The sequence below is a fragment of the Rhea americana genome, unplaced genomic scaffold (assembly GCF_003343005.1).
Source record: "Rhea americana isolate MKP2758 unplaced genomic scaffold, rheAme1 scaffold_16, whole genome shotgun sequence".
Taxonomy (NCBI): domain Eukaryota; kingdom Metazoa; phylum Chordata; class Aves; order Rheiformes; family Rheidae; genus Rhea; species Rhea americana.
In genome coordinates, this window is record NW_028185705.1 from 3,872,408 (window position 1) to 3,888,815 (window position 16,408).

Genomic DNA, 16,408 nt, shown 5'->3' on the forward strand with positions numbered 1-16,408 from the left:
AAAAAAGGAAAAAAGAAAAGAGAAATCAGTTTGCTTTTTCACAGCGCATCAAGAGCGGGAGGGAAGCGAGCTTTAAGCCAGATTTTTTTTTTTTTCAGTTTTCTCATGTTTGCCTGTCTCTTTCATAAGACAGCATAACTATGGATGTTTTCTCCATGYTTTTAATCAAATATTGAATCAGATAATCAAAACCATTCTTTCCTTAGACTGAATTTTGAGACATGGATTTTGGAATTGCAGGCAGAATAGAACCTGCCTATTCAACAGAACAATCATAGGACTGTTGTTGTATTGCTTCATATTGTTAATGTGCTGCACAGAACCACAAATATGTGAGGATCCTTATGTACCAAATTGTTATTGATCCTTGCAATAGCCTTATAGTGTATGTGGAAAATACATTGCTTTTTTAATAGGAAAACCAAGACTTTCAGGCTGCACAAATCTTTATTAGAGCCAGGATTATAGATCAGGGCTTCCTGGCTTTTAGCCCTAATCATCCCACTAGACCACACTACCTCACAAATCCTATGAATCTGTCACATTTTAAGAATAATGATGTTTTACATGCACTGCTGGCTTTAGTACCTTCTCTGAAAGCCAAAAGTCTTGAGCTGTTTTCACAAAACAAGGCATTTTAGCTTGAACTATTGATTCACTAGGCAAATTCAAGCTTTTCTTGCTTGGTGAAAAGTGTATTGAGGGATGGAATTTTTCTAATACAGTTTTTCCTGTGATTGGCTTTCTATTTTAAAGGCTTTGTGCTTAGGCTAGATATCCCTAGTATGGAAACACATTTTATTTTTTAACATACTGCATTACAGTATCATTTTAATGCTGTCCTGTSGCCATTTCAATGCATGTAATATAATTACTGTTTCATATGCACATAAATTACTGCCAGAACGTTATCTTAAATAGTTTTCCAGCATTCTTGAACATTGAATAAGATAATACTTGTTTTATGTTTTCCTGCCTTAAAATCAGGTTGAATCATCTTGGAATGTCAGGAAACTGAGTGCAACATTGTGCTGGCTGGAYGTAAGTTAAAACTTAAGTACTGCATTGTATATTTGCTTTATTACTTATTCTTGGAATTGCATGTTGCTTTTGTTGAAAGGTTGCTCTTTCAGTATTGAAGATTTAATTAAGTGTTTGTCATATATTCAATAAATACTATGAAAAATTGATCAGGACCTTTGGGTTCCCAGCTCCAACTGGCTCCAAGAGGCTAGAATATGACCTTTGGTGCATCTTTCTTGGTGCTGGACCTTGTTCTGGCTCATTSTTGAAAAGCTAAGGACAGGCACTGCCTAAAAGTTGCTTATCTACACACTATCCTTAGCTACTGGGTTTCATTCATGAGTCCTGTCCTTTATGTAGGAAGTAACTGTGTTTACACCTCACATACCTCTGAAGTGTGCATATGCATCTGCATACCTAGAGTAAAAAAAATACTGATAGAACCTTCTATGTCTTTGAGTGGAAGTCATGAATGCCATCCCATTTAACTAGCTAAAGCATGTTAAAATAGTTGTTTTTGAACAGCAAAGTAATATAAAAACTGGCAAGGGGCTTTGTTTGACAGCTGGTTTTAGAAACGATGAATATAGTTGTTTTTCTGTTCTGTTGAGGTTCTCGTACCTTCAAACATCAAATACAGTATATGTTGAACACATGCTGTTTTAAAGCTGTTCTGCAGTTCCATCTTCATGTTTTCTTGATCACTGTTGCTAGGTATAGGTTTCTGACTTTTTTTTTTTTGAATTAGTTGGTCAGACTGCAACTTCTATCAAAGGAAGAAATTTTGGTGCAAGAAGGGTGGAAGAAAGAACAAACACAAAGTTTTTTTTACATAAAAACTCTGGTATCACACACTTCCATAATGATGAAAAAAATCTGAGTCAGTTGATAAGTTGAAAACAAATTTTAGATGTATGAACGAAAAACACATTCTTCTGTGAGAAGCTCTCATCTTGAAGAGATTTTAACAGAAAATACAGATACTGAATGTCAGATAYGTTAACAGAAGTCAATATGATTTGCAAAGCTAGTGATCCATAAACATGCATARCAAGCAGAAATTGTAATTCTTAGTGTTAGGTATTGTTCAGTGGGACCTAGTGGACTTAGTGTCCTTTAAGTGCTACTTCAGATGCATGTTTTAATAATGACTTTTGAAGATGGCAGGTTTCAGTAAAGAAGTTTATTGCCCACTTCTGGGGGTTTTACTGCTAAGCTTTTCTCCAGACCTCCTAGATCACCATTCTGCNTTTTTTTTTTTTTTTTTTTTCTCCCTTTTCTTCTAGGCTGGAAATCAGATGCTTTCTGGCTTCTTCTCCAGCTGCTCAAGAGCTGGGAAGCCCAGAAGAGGTTTTGAACTGAATGACTGCTTTATTTCCCATATCATGGAAATGCTGAATTCCATATCCTTTTAGGAAAAAATACTCCTGTTCTGTAATTGTAAAATTGCCGTGTCGTTAGAGCCCTAATGACTGTGTGATCTATCACAACCCTAAATGCTTGTTTCAGGTTTCTTGCCGAGTCAGTCAATGGATACACACATTCCTTTACCCCCTCCCTCCATTTCTTCTCAGGGTTGTTATTGCATCCATAGTTGTTACTGCTAGCCCTTTGAAACCGACATAGAATAAAGTGAAGAAACGGAATACCTTTTTTTCCTCTGTGCACTTTCAAATTGTTTACTGAGAAGCACATAAGCCTTTGTAATGAAGCTATTACACACTTGAGATTGGAATAAACTTAACCTGGCCAGTAGATCATTATTTCTTACGATGACGGGAAACTAGAAAGGACTCTTCCTCTCTCATTCCTTAAGTTACTGAGCCATGTTGCGGTTCACAGGATCAAGTATTTGTAACAGGATTTTGGGTCCAACCCTACAAATGCAAGTGTTTCCAGTGGTGGTGAAAGTTGTATATTCATAATAAGAATTTGTTCTGTTGAAACCAGTTTTATAAATTAGTTAATTTTTTACTTATTTCTGGTTGAATGTTCTGCAGCAGCAAGTCATGGAGGAGTGCAGTTAAAATGCAGTGATTGYTTTCACTCTTGAGTTTTTCAGATCCATATCCTGACGTAGTGAAGGAGTTTTCTGTGTGTGCTTATCCTATAACGTAGCAGCTCTTGGCACAGATTCTGCCAACAGTATACTTCACACCCAGAAAAATCAGTCTCCTGGCACCAAGCTGTTAATAACTATATCTGTTATATAAACCATGTAGAGGCGGGTGTTTTCATCAATCTGTAAACAAAACTGCCTCAGCTGTGGTTTGTTTGAACTGACTGCCATTTTGCTGTACGTGGCATGCACACCTTAGACTCTAATTATTAGATAACAAAATATAAGTGATTAAAACATCAATAATCTATTTAAAATGAAAAATGGGTTGAGGTAGTCATGCAATGTGGAAAAAAATGCTGTTTTTCAATAAAGCTTTTTTTATTAGTTTTAATGAATTGAGAATTCAGAATGTATTAAAATAAAAACACCTATTTCATAAATGGAATATTTTATCTTTTGAAAAGTGAATACTGGAAAGTAAATCAGTCTCTTAAGAGAGTCTTTAATTCACTGGTGCCTCTGGCTGGAGTAAATCTGAGGTCCTCCTCGCTCATAAAGGAGGACAATGAACTGCTTTCCCTAGGGAGATATATTTATCCCTGTCTCAAATATCTGCAATGTCCATGAAAGGCAGTCATGTATCATTTTTAAAGATCTTATACATACACATGTATTCTGTTAATATCATATGTTTTTAATTTTTATTTATTCTTAAAAGACTTTTTATAGCTTCCCTTTAATATATATAATAATATGGGGCAGATGTAATTCATTGCTCTGCTCTAAAGAATAGCAGAGTCTTGAGTTAGATGTTTTATTCTAATGTTCGCTATATTCCTTTTTTAATTCAAAACCACTAAAAATGCATGGCAGGAYAACAAAAGTCCAATATAAGCTAAATATGCAGCGTCTTGTTTCTGTTTAACATTTGCATGTTGATTTTCAAATCTATTGAAATACAGGTTTTAGATATATTATATGAAAAGCCCTTTTCAATCTATGCTATTATGACTTTTCCTAAATAAATAAATACTTCTTTTCCTATCACAATAGCACACACTAATTCAGGTTTGTTCTTTCTTTCTTTCTTTCTTTCTTTTTTTTTTTTTTTTTTTTTTTTTTTTTTTTTTTTTTTTTTTTTTTTTTTTTTTTTTTTTTTTTTTTTTTTTTTTTGGTACATAGAGTTTCACTAGTATTCATGATGTCTTGGTATCTTTTGGAAGAAGAGTTTTGTGCTATCCCCTGTACAGACATTTCAGATTAGTGACACGTGCCATTGATGATGCAGTCAAGATACTGCAACTAGGTAAGTTTTTTAGGAATTGAAAATGATACCTTAAGTGTTGCATTGTAATTCAGAGAGTCCATACAAAAGAGAAAATGTGAACGTCTCATCTTTAGAAGAAGCTTTAATCAGATCCTTTATCTTAATAAATGGAGATAGTCCACCCATGATTTATAAAGCCCTTAGGGGAAAGGTCTCCAGAGTTTAGCTAAATATATGTGTTTGCATGTTGTTGGTTTCTAATGTATTCTTGTTTATACTGTATTTGTCTCTCTGTAAAGAGATTTTCCATTGGAAAAGAACATTTTAATGATGCTTTTGTTACGGYAGGTTAGATACTATAATTGTATTAGGCCCCTTTAAATAAATTTAATTTTTGTTTCCAATACATTTGTTATATTTCAAAGCATGGTGACATATTTAGAGGTATAGTAGGAGTCCTGTGACTTCTGTAGTTCTCTGTGTGCTCCTTAATTATGTAACTGAAGCCTGTTATCAAAAATGCTTCCAATCTCTTTTAGCTTCCATAGTTTGCCTCTATTTAAGGTTATGTATGTGTGTGAGTGGTAGGGTTTTTTGTTTGCTTCTGTTTTTAAAGCATCTTCTGCAGTTGTTTCGACTGTTCTATCTGGTTAAGTTCTGCTCGTCTTGATTTTGGAATCTTTTTCTGGAACACATACGTATGCCCCCAAATCTGGGCAGCTTTCCTCCATAGCCTTAACCTTTCGAAGAATTATTCTTTTAATTTAGCCATTGTCATTCTTGTTAGGATTTTGACAGAAGGGAAGTTTAAAACTTCTGTTTTTTTTCCTGACTTGAAGCAATCCATTAGTTATATTTTTCATGTGTAAATTGTATTGGACATCTAACTCTCTTAATACCTCAACTGTTCCTTTGTGTGCTATTTTAGGATTGCCATATGGAATCACATACGTTAAGGAACTGTTTGGAAGGCAAGGGGYAGTTTTGTGGCTCACAGGCAGACAGTTACTGTTTTTGGTAGGATTAAGTGAGAAATGGTTGAAGTGACTATCTTGTAAGTCCAGGAGAATATAAATCCTGATTTGCTGTGAGATTGTGGCTTAGGATCTAAGGGAAGCCAATACTTACGAAAGGATTGATGAGAGCTCTTTAGAGCAGTACAATGAGTGAAACTTAAGTTTGTATAACTCAGTTTTATCAGTGGCCCGTAAAGTCCTGAAATAAGTTCCACAAATGGAAAGCATCAAAATAATTTGTTTTGCATCACTGACTTTCTATATCATTGCTCTGTCATAGGAGCAAGGTTCAAAATCTCTGCCTTGTGTATKTTATCTTAGTTCTACCACACTGACAATTTTTCTTTATTTAAAGCTGAAGAATAAAAAAAAAGCAACTAAAGTGCATATTTGTAGCTTTTTATTTCATGTTCAGGAGTGGAGCTGTCATCATCTTAATGGCTGTTAATAAATCTTTCAGCAGCTGCATTCTGCATTCCCAGTTTATCTCAGACTGCTTTCACATAGCATACAAAAGTTTGGAACTATGGTTGTTTCAGCTTCAGTTGTGCTGTCAAAGTTACTTTTAAGTTTGCTATTTATTGTGAGTTACTACTTTCAGAAAAAAAAAATCCTTGGTGTTGAACTTTTTTCTAACAGAAGAAACACTGAGAAGCAGTGCTTAATAGTTTATTTTCAATATTGGTGAGTTGGAAATCAGAAAATAAACAGAAATTGAAATGCTACTCTGTCCTACTGTATTAAAGTATTGATGGCTGAAAATACCATTTGTTGTAACAGTCAGTGAAGTTTCAGGGGGAAAATATGTGCTGTTATCTCCACTGGGCTTATGCTACTTTTCACAAGTGCAGAAACAAAATTCTGGTAATAAAAGTGAAATCATGTAGTTCTGTCAGCCTTTTAGATTTATTTAAGTGGATAGTACATCAGGATATGCTATATGCTTTTAATTTTATGCTGCAAAAATGGTATTACAGAATGAACATTTGACCCAACAAAAGTATTTGGAAGTTTGGTGTGAGAGATGACATCTAGAGTAACTTTTCTGTATCCATTTCCCTTCTCTATCTTCCTGCTTTGGACATGTGGCTGCAGCTCTTGCCTTGTTAMCCTCTCCCAAACCGTGAGGGCTGCACGGCTCTCTGTACCCAACAGCGAAGCCCTGATCCTCTCTAGAGGACTAGTTTAGGTATGCTAAATAATCCTGTACTGGGACAGGAGATTGGCTGGCTGTAGTTCTTCTGACCTCAGTGATATGCATAAAAATTACAGCCATAAAACTTTAACAGAAATTCAACTTTATTTAGATAGATTCTCTTATTCTRTATTTTTGGAATTCACCTGTGGTGTAAACAATACATATAAAATGYTTTTCTGTTTCAAAGCTTTCTCATAGCAATATGCTCTCTGTAGTCTTGAAAGAGAACTGAAAGACAGGAACATAGCTTCATCTACAGAATTTCTTCCAATGTTGATCTATAGTAAAGAAATTATTTTAACAAGGAAAACTTTTCCTCCATAATATGATGTACAGTGTGTGTCAATAACCAAAACAAGAGCAGACTTTGCTTGTAAATTCTAACATTTAAGTTTTGTTTCCTATTRTTTATTTGTTTAGAAAAACTTCTGGTGTTTTTATGGTACCCAGTGATAAGTGAATGGGGGGAAAATGCATGAATTTTGGAGGACAAAAAGAGTACAAGTGAAACACTACATGTTTAATATATACAGGGTGCTGGTATGTACACATGTATGTGCATATATGTGCGTTTTTGTAGGAGTACAGTTACTTATCTAAGACAACAAAACCCTCRTAAAGAAACCAAGAATAGTTTGCATAATCTAATTTATCCTGATGTCACTATAATGGCATTTGTAATCCTCATTTTTCTCTTTATAACACAGTTCCAGGTTGTCTGCTGTTAGCTGATACAAATGCCTTGAATTTAACCAGTACCCAGTGAGGAACTCTACTCTTAATGATATCAGCTTATTGATGGGAAAAGTGTGTGGGCCTGTGTATATAAAATGCATTGTATGCTTGTGTGTATAAGGTGTCAGTTCWCTCTCCTTTAAGCCACTGAACAGTAAGTCTTGTAAGACCTGGAGTAGTTCAAAATGTTTGTAAGAAGGGCAGAGCACTCCTGTTAGTCTGGTCCAAAGTACCGAGAGGAGGTAGGCTTATATCATGTAGTCACTGAGCTGTTTACATCTTCTAGCATCTTAATACCTAATGGTTTACAAGCACTTGAATAAGTTAAAAAATGCAGTAGGTCTGGTTTCATTCAGCTGCATTCTGTGCGTGTCTGTGGCTGTGCTGGTTGCCTGGGAAACTAGTGCAGGATGGTGTGACTGGCTGCGTTGGCAGAACTGCCAGTGGATCTTCAAGATGCTGGAATAGCACATGCAAGCCTCAAGAAAGGGAGTGCATGYCTGTTTCAATTGGAATACTTATTAGGAGAAAAGAAGGCACCATCTTCTGTATCAGCCACGATAATCTGGGTGCTGCCTGGGGAATGGGCAAAAACACGTTAATTTCTTCAYGTTGACATTAACCTGTTGGGAGGGGCATTAGAAAGTTAGCAGAGCAATGATATGAGTAATAATAGTATTGACTGATAATTCTGGGTTTTGTGCCCTAAATTAACCTGTGCCATTATGGGATCTATGGTGTGAAAGCACAGAATTCCTTAAATAATCAACTACCAAACTATTGGGAAAAGAGTACAAAACAGATATATTACATGTCTAGCTAATCAAAGGGGAGGGGGAGTGCATCTTTAAAAGAAATGGATTTGCAGATTGTGCTTATGCTGCTAAGGGTTCTTTACTTTGTGGTAAGAGTTCTTTATTTTTAAAACAGGGTGCTGACTCTGGTTGTTTTGGTTTACTTTTATAGACCCCCAGAAGGATTCATAGGAAGGTGGTTGACTGACTGAGCTTGCCATCAAATTGTAAAACACATTATTGCAAAATATTTTTAAATACCAGTAAGAATACTGGAAGATGTAAAAGCTTTAAAGAGGAACAAAAATTGTATTAACATGAAAAACGAATTCATATTTGACTCTTTAGTGAGAYTAACATTAATTTATATTCATTGTGGTGATTGCTGTGAAAGTATGGCAAGTGTTTCTTTCTGCATTTAAGTAGTTTTGGGATTAGATTATGTCGCAGTCTGACTAGGTATTGCTGAAAGTATGGGGGAGTGGTGACAAATTCTACTATATTCAATTTCATTAAATCTTAAATCTTTTTTTAATGAGGGACAGTAAAGTTAAGCTTATTTCTCTAGATAAATACTCCTGCTTCTTGCAAACAGGTGGAAAATATATAGAAGTCTCTGTGAAAAAACAATGTAAAATGATGAGATTTGTTAATTTCCTTTATTTCCAAATTCTCAATATGAATGCCAGTATAATTTGATGATAGTGTCAGATCAGTGTGTTACTGTATCAAATGACAGATATAAAAGCTGGGGTTGAATTGTATCCTTTTCTGAACTAATTTGTGGAAAGAGGAATGGATTTCTGAAAGTGTGTATAATTAAAGTTGTGGGCTGTCCTCTGCCAGCTGTCATAGCAATGAACTCCAGCAGAATCCAGTGTTCTGCAGACATATGCTCTGACTTTTGCTTTATGTGCTGAGCCGCCGTGCTTATTTTTCGCTGGAGATGCAACTTATCCTCTCCCCAACGGCAGAAATTTTTTTGTTTCAGAAAAACAGTGGGTTAGTATTTAGTTCTGATATCCTATCTTAAAGTATACTTTCAAATTAGTTGTTTTGCTCCTTTACATCTAAAGCAGATCCTTATACCAAAAGTTAAAGAGAGTGTGTTGGAGTCTTAGTCATCTACTTCCGTGCTCTAAATCTTAAAATTTTAGTAACTTAGAAAATAAATATTTTTGGTCCTCTTACAAAAAGTCGTCTTATGCATACTTTTAATTATAACTAGTTGTTTTTTAAATAATCAGAAAATAGTATCTGTACATAAAAAGCAGTATATTTATTGATCAGTGTAACAGAGATACCTACCTCATAATGTGAGGTAGGTATGTTTAGAGTCATGTTTTCATTTGCAGAGCTTGAAGTGAATTGAGTATGTCATTTTATTTGTTTGACTTGTTAAAATATAAATACAGAAAACAAGCAAAACTGACTTTAAAGTAAATCACTTATTTTCCTGAAATTATCACCRGAAGTTTCTTGTGCATACTCTTTAAACATTTATTGCCCCTTTACATGAGAATGCTTGACTCTATGCTACGTGGAGAAACTGAAATTGGTTATACTTGGTGCATCTTCGCTGTCTGTTCTATGGCTTTCTTAACTTGAGTCTTACAGTTGTTTTTTAAAAATGAGAATTTGGGGATTACAAARGAGATGAGGTTTAAAACTAACACACACTTAAGTTTTGCTTTAACAGACGACMTTTCAGTGACATGACTGACATGACTGCCAAAAAAGCCCCCAGCTTGTTCATCCTTCAGCTTCAGTTCTCTGATCCAGTTCACTATGTGGTTTCACAAATACCTGTGCTGGCCCATCACAAAGAACTGTAGAGGAACGGTCTGTGGAAAAGCTGGGGGTGGAGATGCGACAAAGCGTACTTCAGCTGGTGTGAGTAGTACTGCTGCTGCCTACAGAACTGCAGCCTTGCAGCTGGAAAGCCAGGACCAGATGTCTGCTACGGACTGAAGTAGATCTCCAGATTCTAAACTTGCAATTTAGAATTTCACAGAAATTGGTTAAGAATCATCTGTGTTTTATGGAACACTCTCCATTAAGGCTTAAATAGCATTTGTTACTTGGTGCTTGTTTTTAATTCCTGTGGYTGGCTGCTTGATGCAGCTTTGCGTAAGGAGTTCTTATTTATAAATGGCATTTTAAAAAATGTCCATTCTGAAAGCAGAAATTGTAATTGCAGCTTCTCTGATTAGAACCCCATGAAACAACCGCAATCTAAAATTTTAATTTATGAAGAGAGACTACTTTCTATTGAGAATTAATGTTATATTGTTACTTGGCAGGTGAGTAGCAGCAGTAGATGTTGTAAATGGTTCTGGCTAGGAGCTTGATAGGTAGAACCAAAAAATTTAACAAAATGTTAATTACACATATCACTGCTTTTTAGAAGAGCATGCTTTGTAGTCAGAATAGTCTGACTTAGCTTGGAAGTATTGATGGTCACAGAATCTAGAAATTCATCAGTTGTACATGGAAGTTTGTTTTCATTTGTGTTCCTTCTCAACTTCTGTTCAACTGCTTCTCTTTCAGATCAGTATTTTTCAGTTCTGTTTGCCATTGCCTTATACTGTCTAGATTCTTTCTCCTTATTGCCATCTTCCATACACTTTCAGTTGCATTCTCTCTATCTATAGTTTTTCAGTATTTAAGTACTTAAACAAACAAACAAACAAAAAAATCTTGTGCTTGAACAGCAGGGGGAGTTCTGATCTCTCTCGCTCTCTCACTTTCTTTTTTTTTTTTATCTATAAAATGTAACTTCATCCATGTTCAGGTTTCATAGCCTTGGAGGAGCCAGTCTCTTGGGAGGAGGTTATTAGATTCCATTTGCAGTAGTGGCTGTTTTTATTTGATTTTTTTTTTTCCTGTTTAACAGTGGGTTTTTTGTATGTGTTCCAGCACTTAACCCTTTAGTAACTTCAATTAGAAAATTAAGTGAGGAGATGCCAGYTAATGAGAAGCTTTTCTAATGACTTTTCTTTGTAAGATATTGTATRTGAAGAAAGATTGTATATGAAGAAAACTAAACTGACTACAGAACAGTTTGTGGTTGTGGAATGAGAAAACACTCAGTTTGATCTTTCACTGCATTTATCAACAGCATGTAAAATTTGGCTTATTTAAACCTGAAGTGAGCTTTTCTTTCTGGGAGCTCAACTTGCCCAATTATTCTGTAACAAACAGTGGTAGGAAGTGATCCGCTAAATTTAAGGTGATATTTACATATTAAGGAGTGGTATCGCTTACATTAGCGTACGCATTTGCTGTGTCTCCTCCTATGCGGTTGTGGACTGTGTGTTTCCAACCTTGTGTTTTTGCAGCATGGGTGTTTGTGTAGGCATATGGAGTTACAGCTTTTCTTTTACACAGAGGGCATGCGGGAGGCTTGCAGGATTCTTCTGAGGCTGTGAATCAACTTGAAGTTACAAGATCATTGTAAATAATGATTAACCTGAAGGATAAGAAAGTGATAAAGATTAGCTATTATTTCTAATGAATTACAAAAATCAAAATCTATTTCCAGGAAAAGCTGCTGTTCTGAAGTGTCTGCTGGACATTCACAAGATTTTTAGGGAGACTGATCCTTCCTACATCCTTAATGATCTCTTCATTACAGACTATTGCATCTGGATTCAAAAAATCAAGTAAGTTCTTAATTGATTATTGATATGAGGAAAGTTTTTAGTGTATTTTATCTATGAATACGTGTCAGTAAATCAAAAAAAAATGCGGTATCCAATAAATGGAAATGTGTTTAGTCTTTTCATTTCACAAACTTGGCTGTCCAACTATTTATATAGCATAAGATATTATATTTTATTTACACAGTAGCATCACTGGAGAGGGGGAGAAYTGCTTTTTAGATAAAATTATGAATTGTCGTTTGTATATTGATCTTTTTTGTAGAGGGGGGAGAGTGAACAACTTTATGGGAATATTCATTCTACTGCAATGTGTCCTAGGAACAGAAATGATTTTACAGACTTAGGTAACATTTAGAAAAAAGCTGGGGACAACTTCCAATTCAAGGTTGAATCAACAACTTTTAATTCAAGTCAGAGGCACCTGCAAACAATTTACATCTGTGTGAAGCAGTTGATTTATGGGCTGTAGCAGTTGTACCAATTGATTATACCACCAGAATAAGTGTCATGCCTATCTGTCTACTGTTGCTCCTGCAGTTGCTTGCCAGCTCACTCTCYCTGGTGATAAGCTTGGGCTTCTACCTCTGTTGAGAGGAAACAGTGACTCTGCCACTTCTAAACTAAGTCCTTACACTTCACCACTTCTGTGTCCTACCTGTGCTCTTTTAATAGAGCCGGTGTGGCTTTGCTTAACTTCAAGAGCCCTGTGTCTTGGGAAGTTTGCAACCAGACTGATTAGAGTAATGGCATGCTTCAGTCACTTAAACAAAAATATGTGTAGGAAAACAATGAAAAATGAATTAAATGAACAAAGAAAGCTGCATGTTCAAATCTTACTAACTTTGTTTTTCATGTCAGATTTGTCAGTCATGCTACCCATAAGTGTGTGTGAAATGCATGTACTAATCTAAGAAATAATATAGACCTTCCTGCTTGTTGCAGAGAACCCAGCTGATTAGGTACAGGTTCTGTGAATTTGTTCTACTTTTTTTCTTCCTTTTTCCCCCAAATGGGTATTAAGTTTGTAAGGGTTTGCTTTGTCCTCTACCTTTTCCTATAAAATTTTGCAGCCTAAAACCTACTGAAATGTGAGACACTTGCATAAGTTTTTCAGTAGCTTCAGAAAACCGTGAGGTGGTCATGGCAGCAAAATGTTATGCCTGAATGTTAAAATTGCTCTTTAAAGAGCAAGGCCTTCCTGATATAAATAGAAAAGTGATATTGCCATGTTTGATAATATAGCAACATATAGACTCATAAAACAATTGTTAAAAATAGTCTTTGTGGTTCAGTTCGCAATTTAACAAGAGGTTTCTGAGTAAAAAAACTTCTGAATGCATAATGCACAAGAAGCGATGGAGGGATATGGAGGAAACTTGACCAGAAGGGGAAATATGGAAGAGAATTGAGCCAACTTATCTCTAAACTTTTGAGTGATTGAAAAAAAAATGGAAGCGTGTTTAAGATTTGACTCCTAGGTCATGTTGATTCTTATTCTTTATATTTTTAAAATGATTATATTCTTACAGGTTAAAAATGCACAAGAAGTCCTAAAGCAACTACAGCTTTTCATTCATGAAACCTGCTCAGAGAAACAACCAGTTCATTCTAGACTTTTGTTCTTTGAGGGAGGGCTCTCACCTAACACCTTAAGTACAGGTGTGGAGAAATTCGTATTCAGGCTTAAGTTAAGTTGAAAAAGTACAGTAAATGAAGGAGAAAGTTATTCCATGCATCTTTCTTGGGGAAAAAAAATGAGTCATAAAAGAATATCACTGCTGCCCGTATCAGTGAGTATAATGTCTGGCACACCAGTTACAGAAACCAAGACTTGCTTTAAATACAGCAGAGGAAAATGTATGGTAGATGTAAATGACTGAAACATTAACACATTTACTTCCATTCCAGATGCATACATTAGATACAAGTTAAGCAGAACTGACAGCCTCTGGAAAGAGGGTAATTAAGCTATCTTGTTGTCATAATGACATGGCACAATAGTTGTCTGTCATTAGGAGAACAAGAGAAAGAGGAACTGCAGAAAGCRTCTCCTATTTTTAGGTTTTGAATCAGGAAAGCATTTAACCATAGGCTTAAGTCGTTCCTGTTCAGTTTGGTAGTGAACCATGTACTTGAAGTTAAACATGTGCTAAGTGAATAGGAATACTTTATTTTTTCTCTAATAGTTCCCTTCAATGTATATTAAGTTCTTTGTAGTTCAGAAAATACCTTAACAGACTTGGAAGTGGTTGGTGATTGTTCTGTTGAGAACAAGTGTTCTCACTTCTGTCGGGTGAATGACACATCTTGATGGGAGGGTGGTACCTGTTTCCTTCTTGGAGAAGGTGATAGTGATTGCCTTTGTGGGAACGAGTTTTGGCAGAGAAAGGTATTTACAGGTGGTTTTGGCTCTGTTCGTTGCTTAACTGTTCCTTGCTCAGTGCARGCTTCATTAACCTTCTTTGTCTCTGTTTTTCTCTCTCCTTTCATAGCTTTAGTCCTAGGGCACTCTCAAAATCTGTGAAGGATGGGTTGTTTGGCTTTGCAGGCACATGCATGCATGTACCATTATGTAACCAGCTCCTAATGAAGGTTGGATCCTCCTTGCTTTTCTTAGTTGAATTAGYTTGTGGGTTTTTATTTTTAGTGAAGAATCTGGACGTTTCAGAARCAGCTGGAAAAAAGCTTCTTAACTTGCCTAGGCTGGCAGAGAGAAGGCTGGGATCTGTAGGTTTAAAAAGGAAAGGGAGTTGGCATGGGCAAAAATGTAGGAAGTGTATCAAATGCTAGTAAGAGATTAAGCCTCCAGGAGAGGAACAGTAGTTAATAACTGGAAGTTACTAACCCTTGAATATGGGATTTGGAAGCAGAAACCATACAGCCAACAGTRTGTCAATAGCTGATTACAGATTTGTTTTGAGATCATCATTTGGCTGTGGCTAAATTGGATGAATAAGTGAATGTGTCACTGGGCTGGCAGAAGATGATATAAGAACAGTGTATCTGAAATTGGAAACAATAAAGCTGCTGAATAAAACAGGTGCAGGTGGCTAATAGTCAATTGGATTTGATGAGTACAGTCTAGTTCTTTAATTTTAAGGATTCTTTTGAATAAATGCMTTTCATTTAGGTAACTGTTGCTAAGAAAAAAGTAGATTTCTAAAAGTCTTAGATAACACAAGATATTAGCAAGTGTAACTTMAGTTTAATCTTCATATTTGTAATATTAAGGCTAGTTTTACTACTTGCAGTTTTCTAGTGTCTCTTTTTGAGCTGCTTGTGATGTTACTATTACTTATTTGGTCTATTTTGGAAACTAATATGAACTGTAGACAGGGTTTTGAAGAAAGGGAGTGTATTGCTCAGCTAAACTTATCAGAAAAGAGGGAAAAAGAAATGTTAACGTGGGTAACAAAAACTAGACAAAGACCTGTGGAGGCAGCTCGAAGTAAATCTCAGCAGGTGGTGTCAACATTTCTGTTGAAAAGCCAGATGCAGCCAGATGGAAAATTGCATCTTTAACCCCTGAGGTCATCATGGCATGTCATCACTTCATTTGATCTCGCTGCAAAGTGAGCTTATCATCCTCCCTGCTGTCACTTCTGTTATTACTTTCATTTCCATAATAAAATTAAATTTAATTTGTCCGTTTTTTTCCCTTTAAGTCAGAGCTTTTCCAAACTGCTATGATGCATGTAGCAGCCTCTCCAAGGTGCRTTTATAACTGTATTTGTATTATAAGCCCTTTACTTCTCATGCAAAGGGCAAAAGGAAGKGAAGAGAGAAGAGCTGTAGGGAAGCCACTGGCTGTCTGATGGCTGCAGATGAACTGCTAAGACTGGAGGAATCTAGGTGTGGGTTTGTAGGGAGAGAAGTGACTGCAAAAGAGCTTTTTCTCTTCTGCTGAAGGAGAGTCCACCAGTTCAGTATGTGAACCCCATAGGAGTTCTGTCCTTTGTGGAAGTCTCAGAGGTTTACTTGCTGATGTTGACCATGCTGAGATCCTTTGCGTAGCCTGATGTCTCCCTCCAGTCCTTTGTATTCCCCTTTGCTCCAGCCGCTGTTCACATTGCTTTCTGTTGGCCGCTGTTGTACACGTGTGCCTTTGCATAGCTCAGCCAGGTGACGGCTGCTGCCCGTAATGGTCGTGGATAGGTAGAAGGCTGAACAATTGCCTTTGAGCTGTTGTCCAGGCAGATGATTAAGTGCATACTGTTCTGCATCCCTCCACAAAACAGAGCAATTGAGAACATGCCAATTTAACATATATTTCCTAATGTTTAAATATGTGTTTTGTCTTAAGCATTTATTACTTTGATATTAGTAATTGTATGTTTTCTGCTTTCTTGAACTGGAGATGGAGCTGTTAGGGTTCCTGGCAGTTTTCTGGGAGTTACTGTGCTTTTTTTATGCATAGTTTTATGGCGATACACTAATTAAGGTTTCACGGATATGAGGAGAAATGTAAGAGAATGACATTTGATCTCCTGTAATGTGTATTATATTATTCATTGTCACTACTTTTCAAATATTTTTAATTTACCACTTCACCTTTTTATTTATAATCTGTTCCATTGCAAGAAGAAAAAAAAGAAGCTTAAAATTGTTTATTACTTTTTTTTTTTTTTTTTTTTTTTTTTTTTTTTTT

At 35.9% G+C, this 16,408-nt stretch overlaps 1 protein-coding gene across 2 annotated transcripts in view; it reads left to right on the plus strand.

Moving 5' to 3' along the window:
- Positions 1–16,408, plus strand: part of SHQ1 (SHQ1, H/ACA ribonucleoprotein assembly factor) — a 56,451-nt gene that overhangs the window by 20,114 nt on the left and 19,929 nt on the right. For both annotated transcript variants that reach the window (XM_085300057.1, XM_085300058.1), the window contains 3 exons: positions 988–1,041; positions 4,268–4,391; positions 11,640–11,760. In XM_085300057.1, the coding sequence (XP_085156183.1) occupies positions 988–1,041; positions 4,268–4,391; positions 11,640–11,760 (299 nt within the window). The remainder of the gene's footprint in view (positions 1–987; positions 1,042–4,267; positions 4,392–11,639; positions 11,761–16,408) is intronic.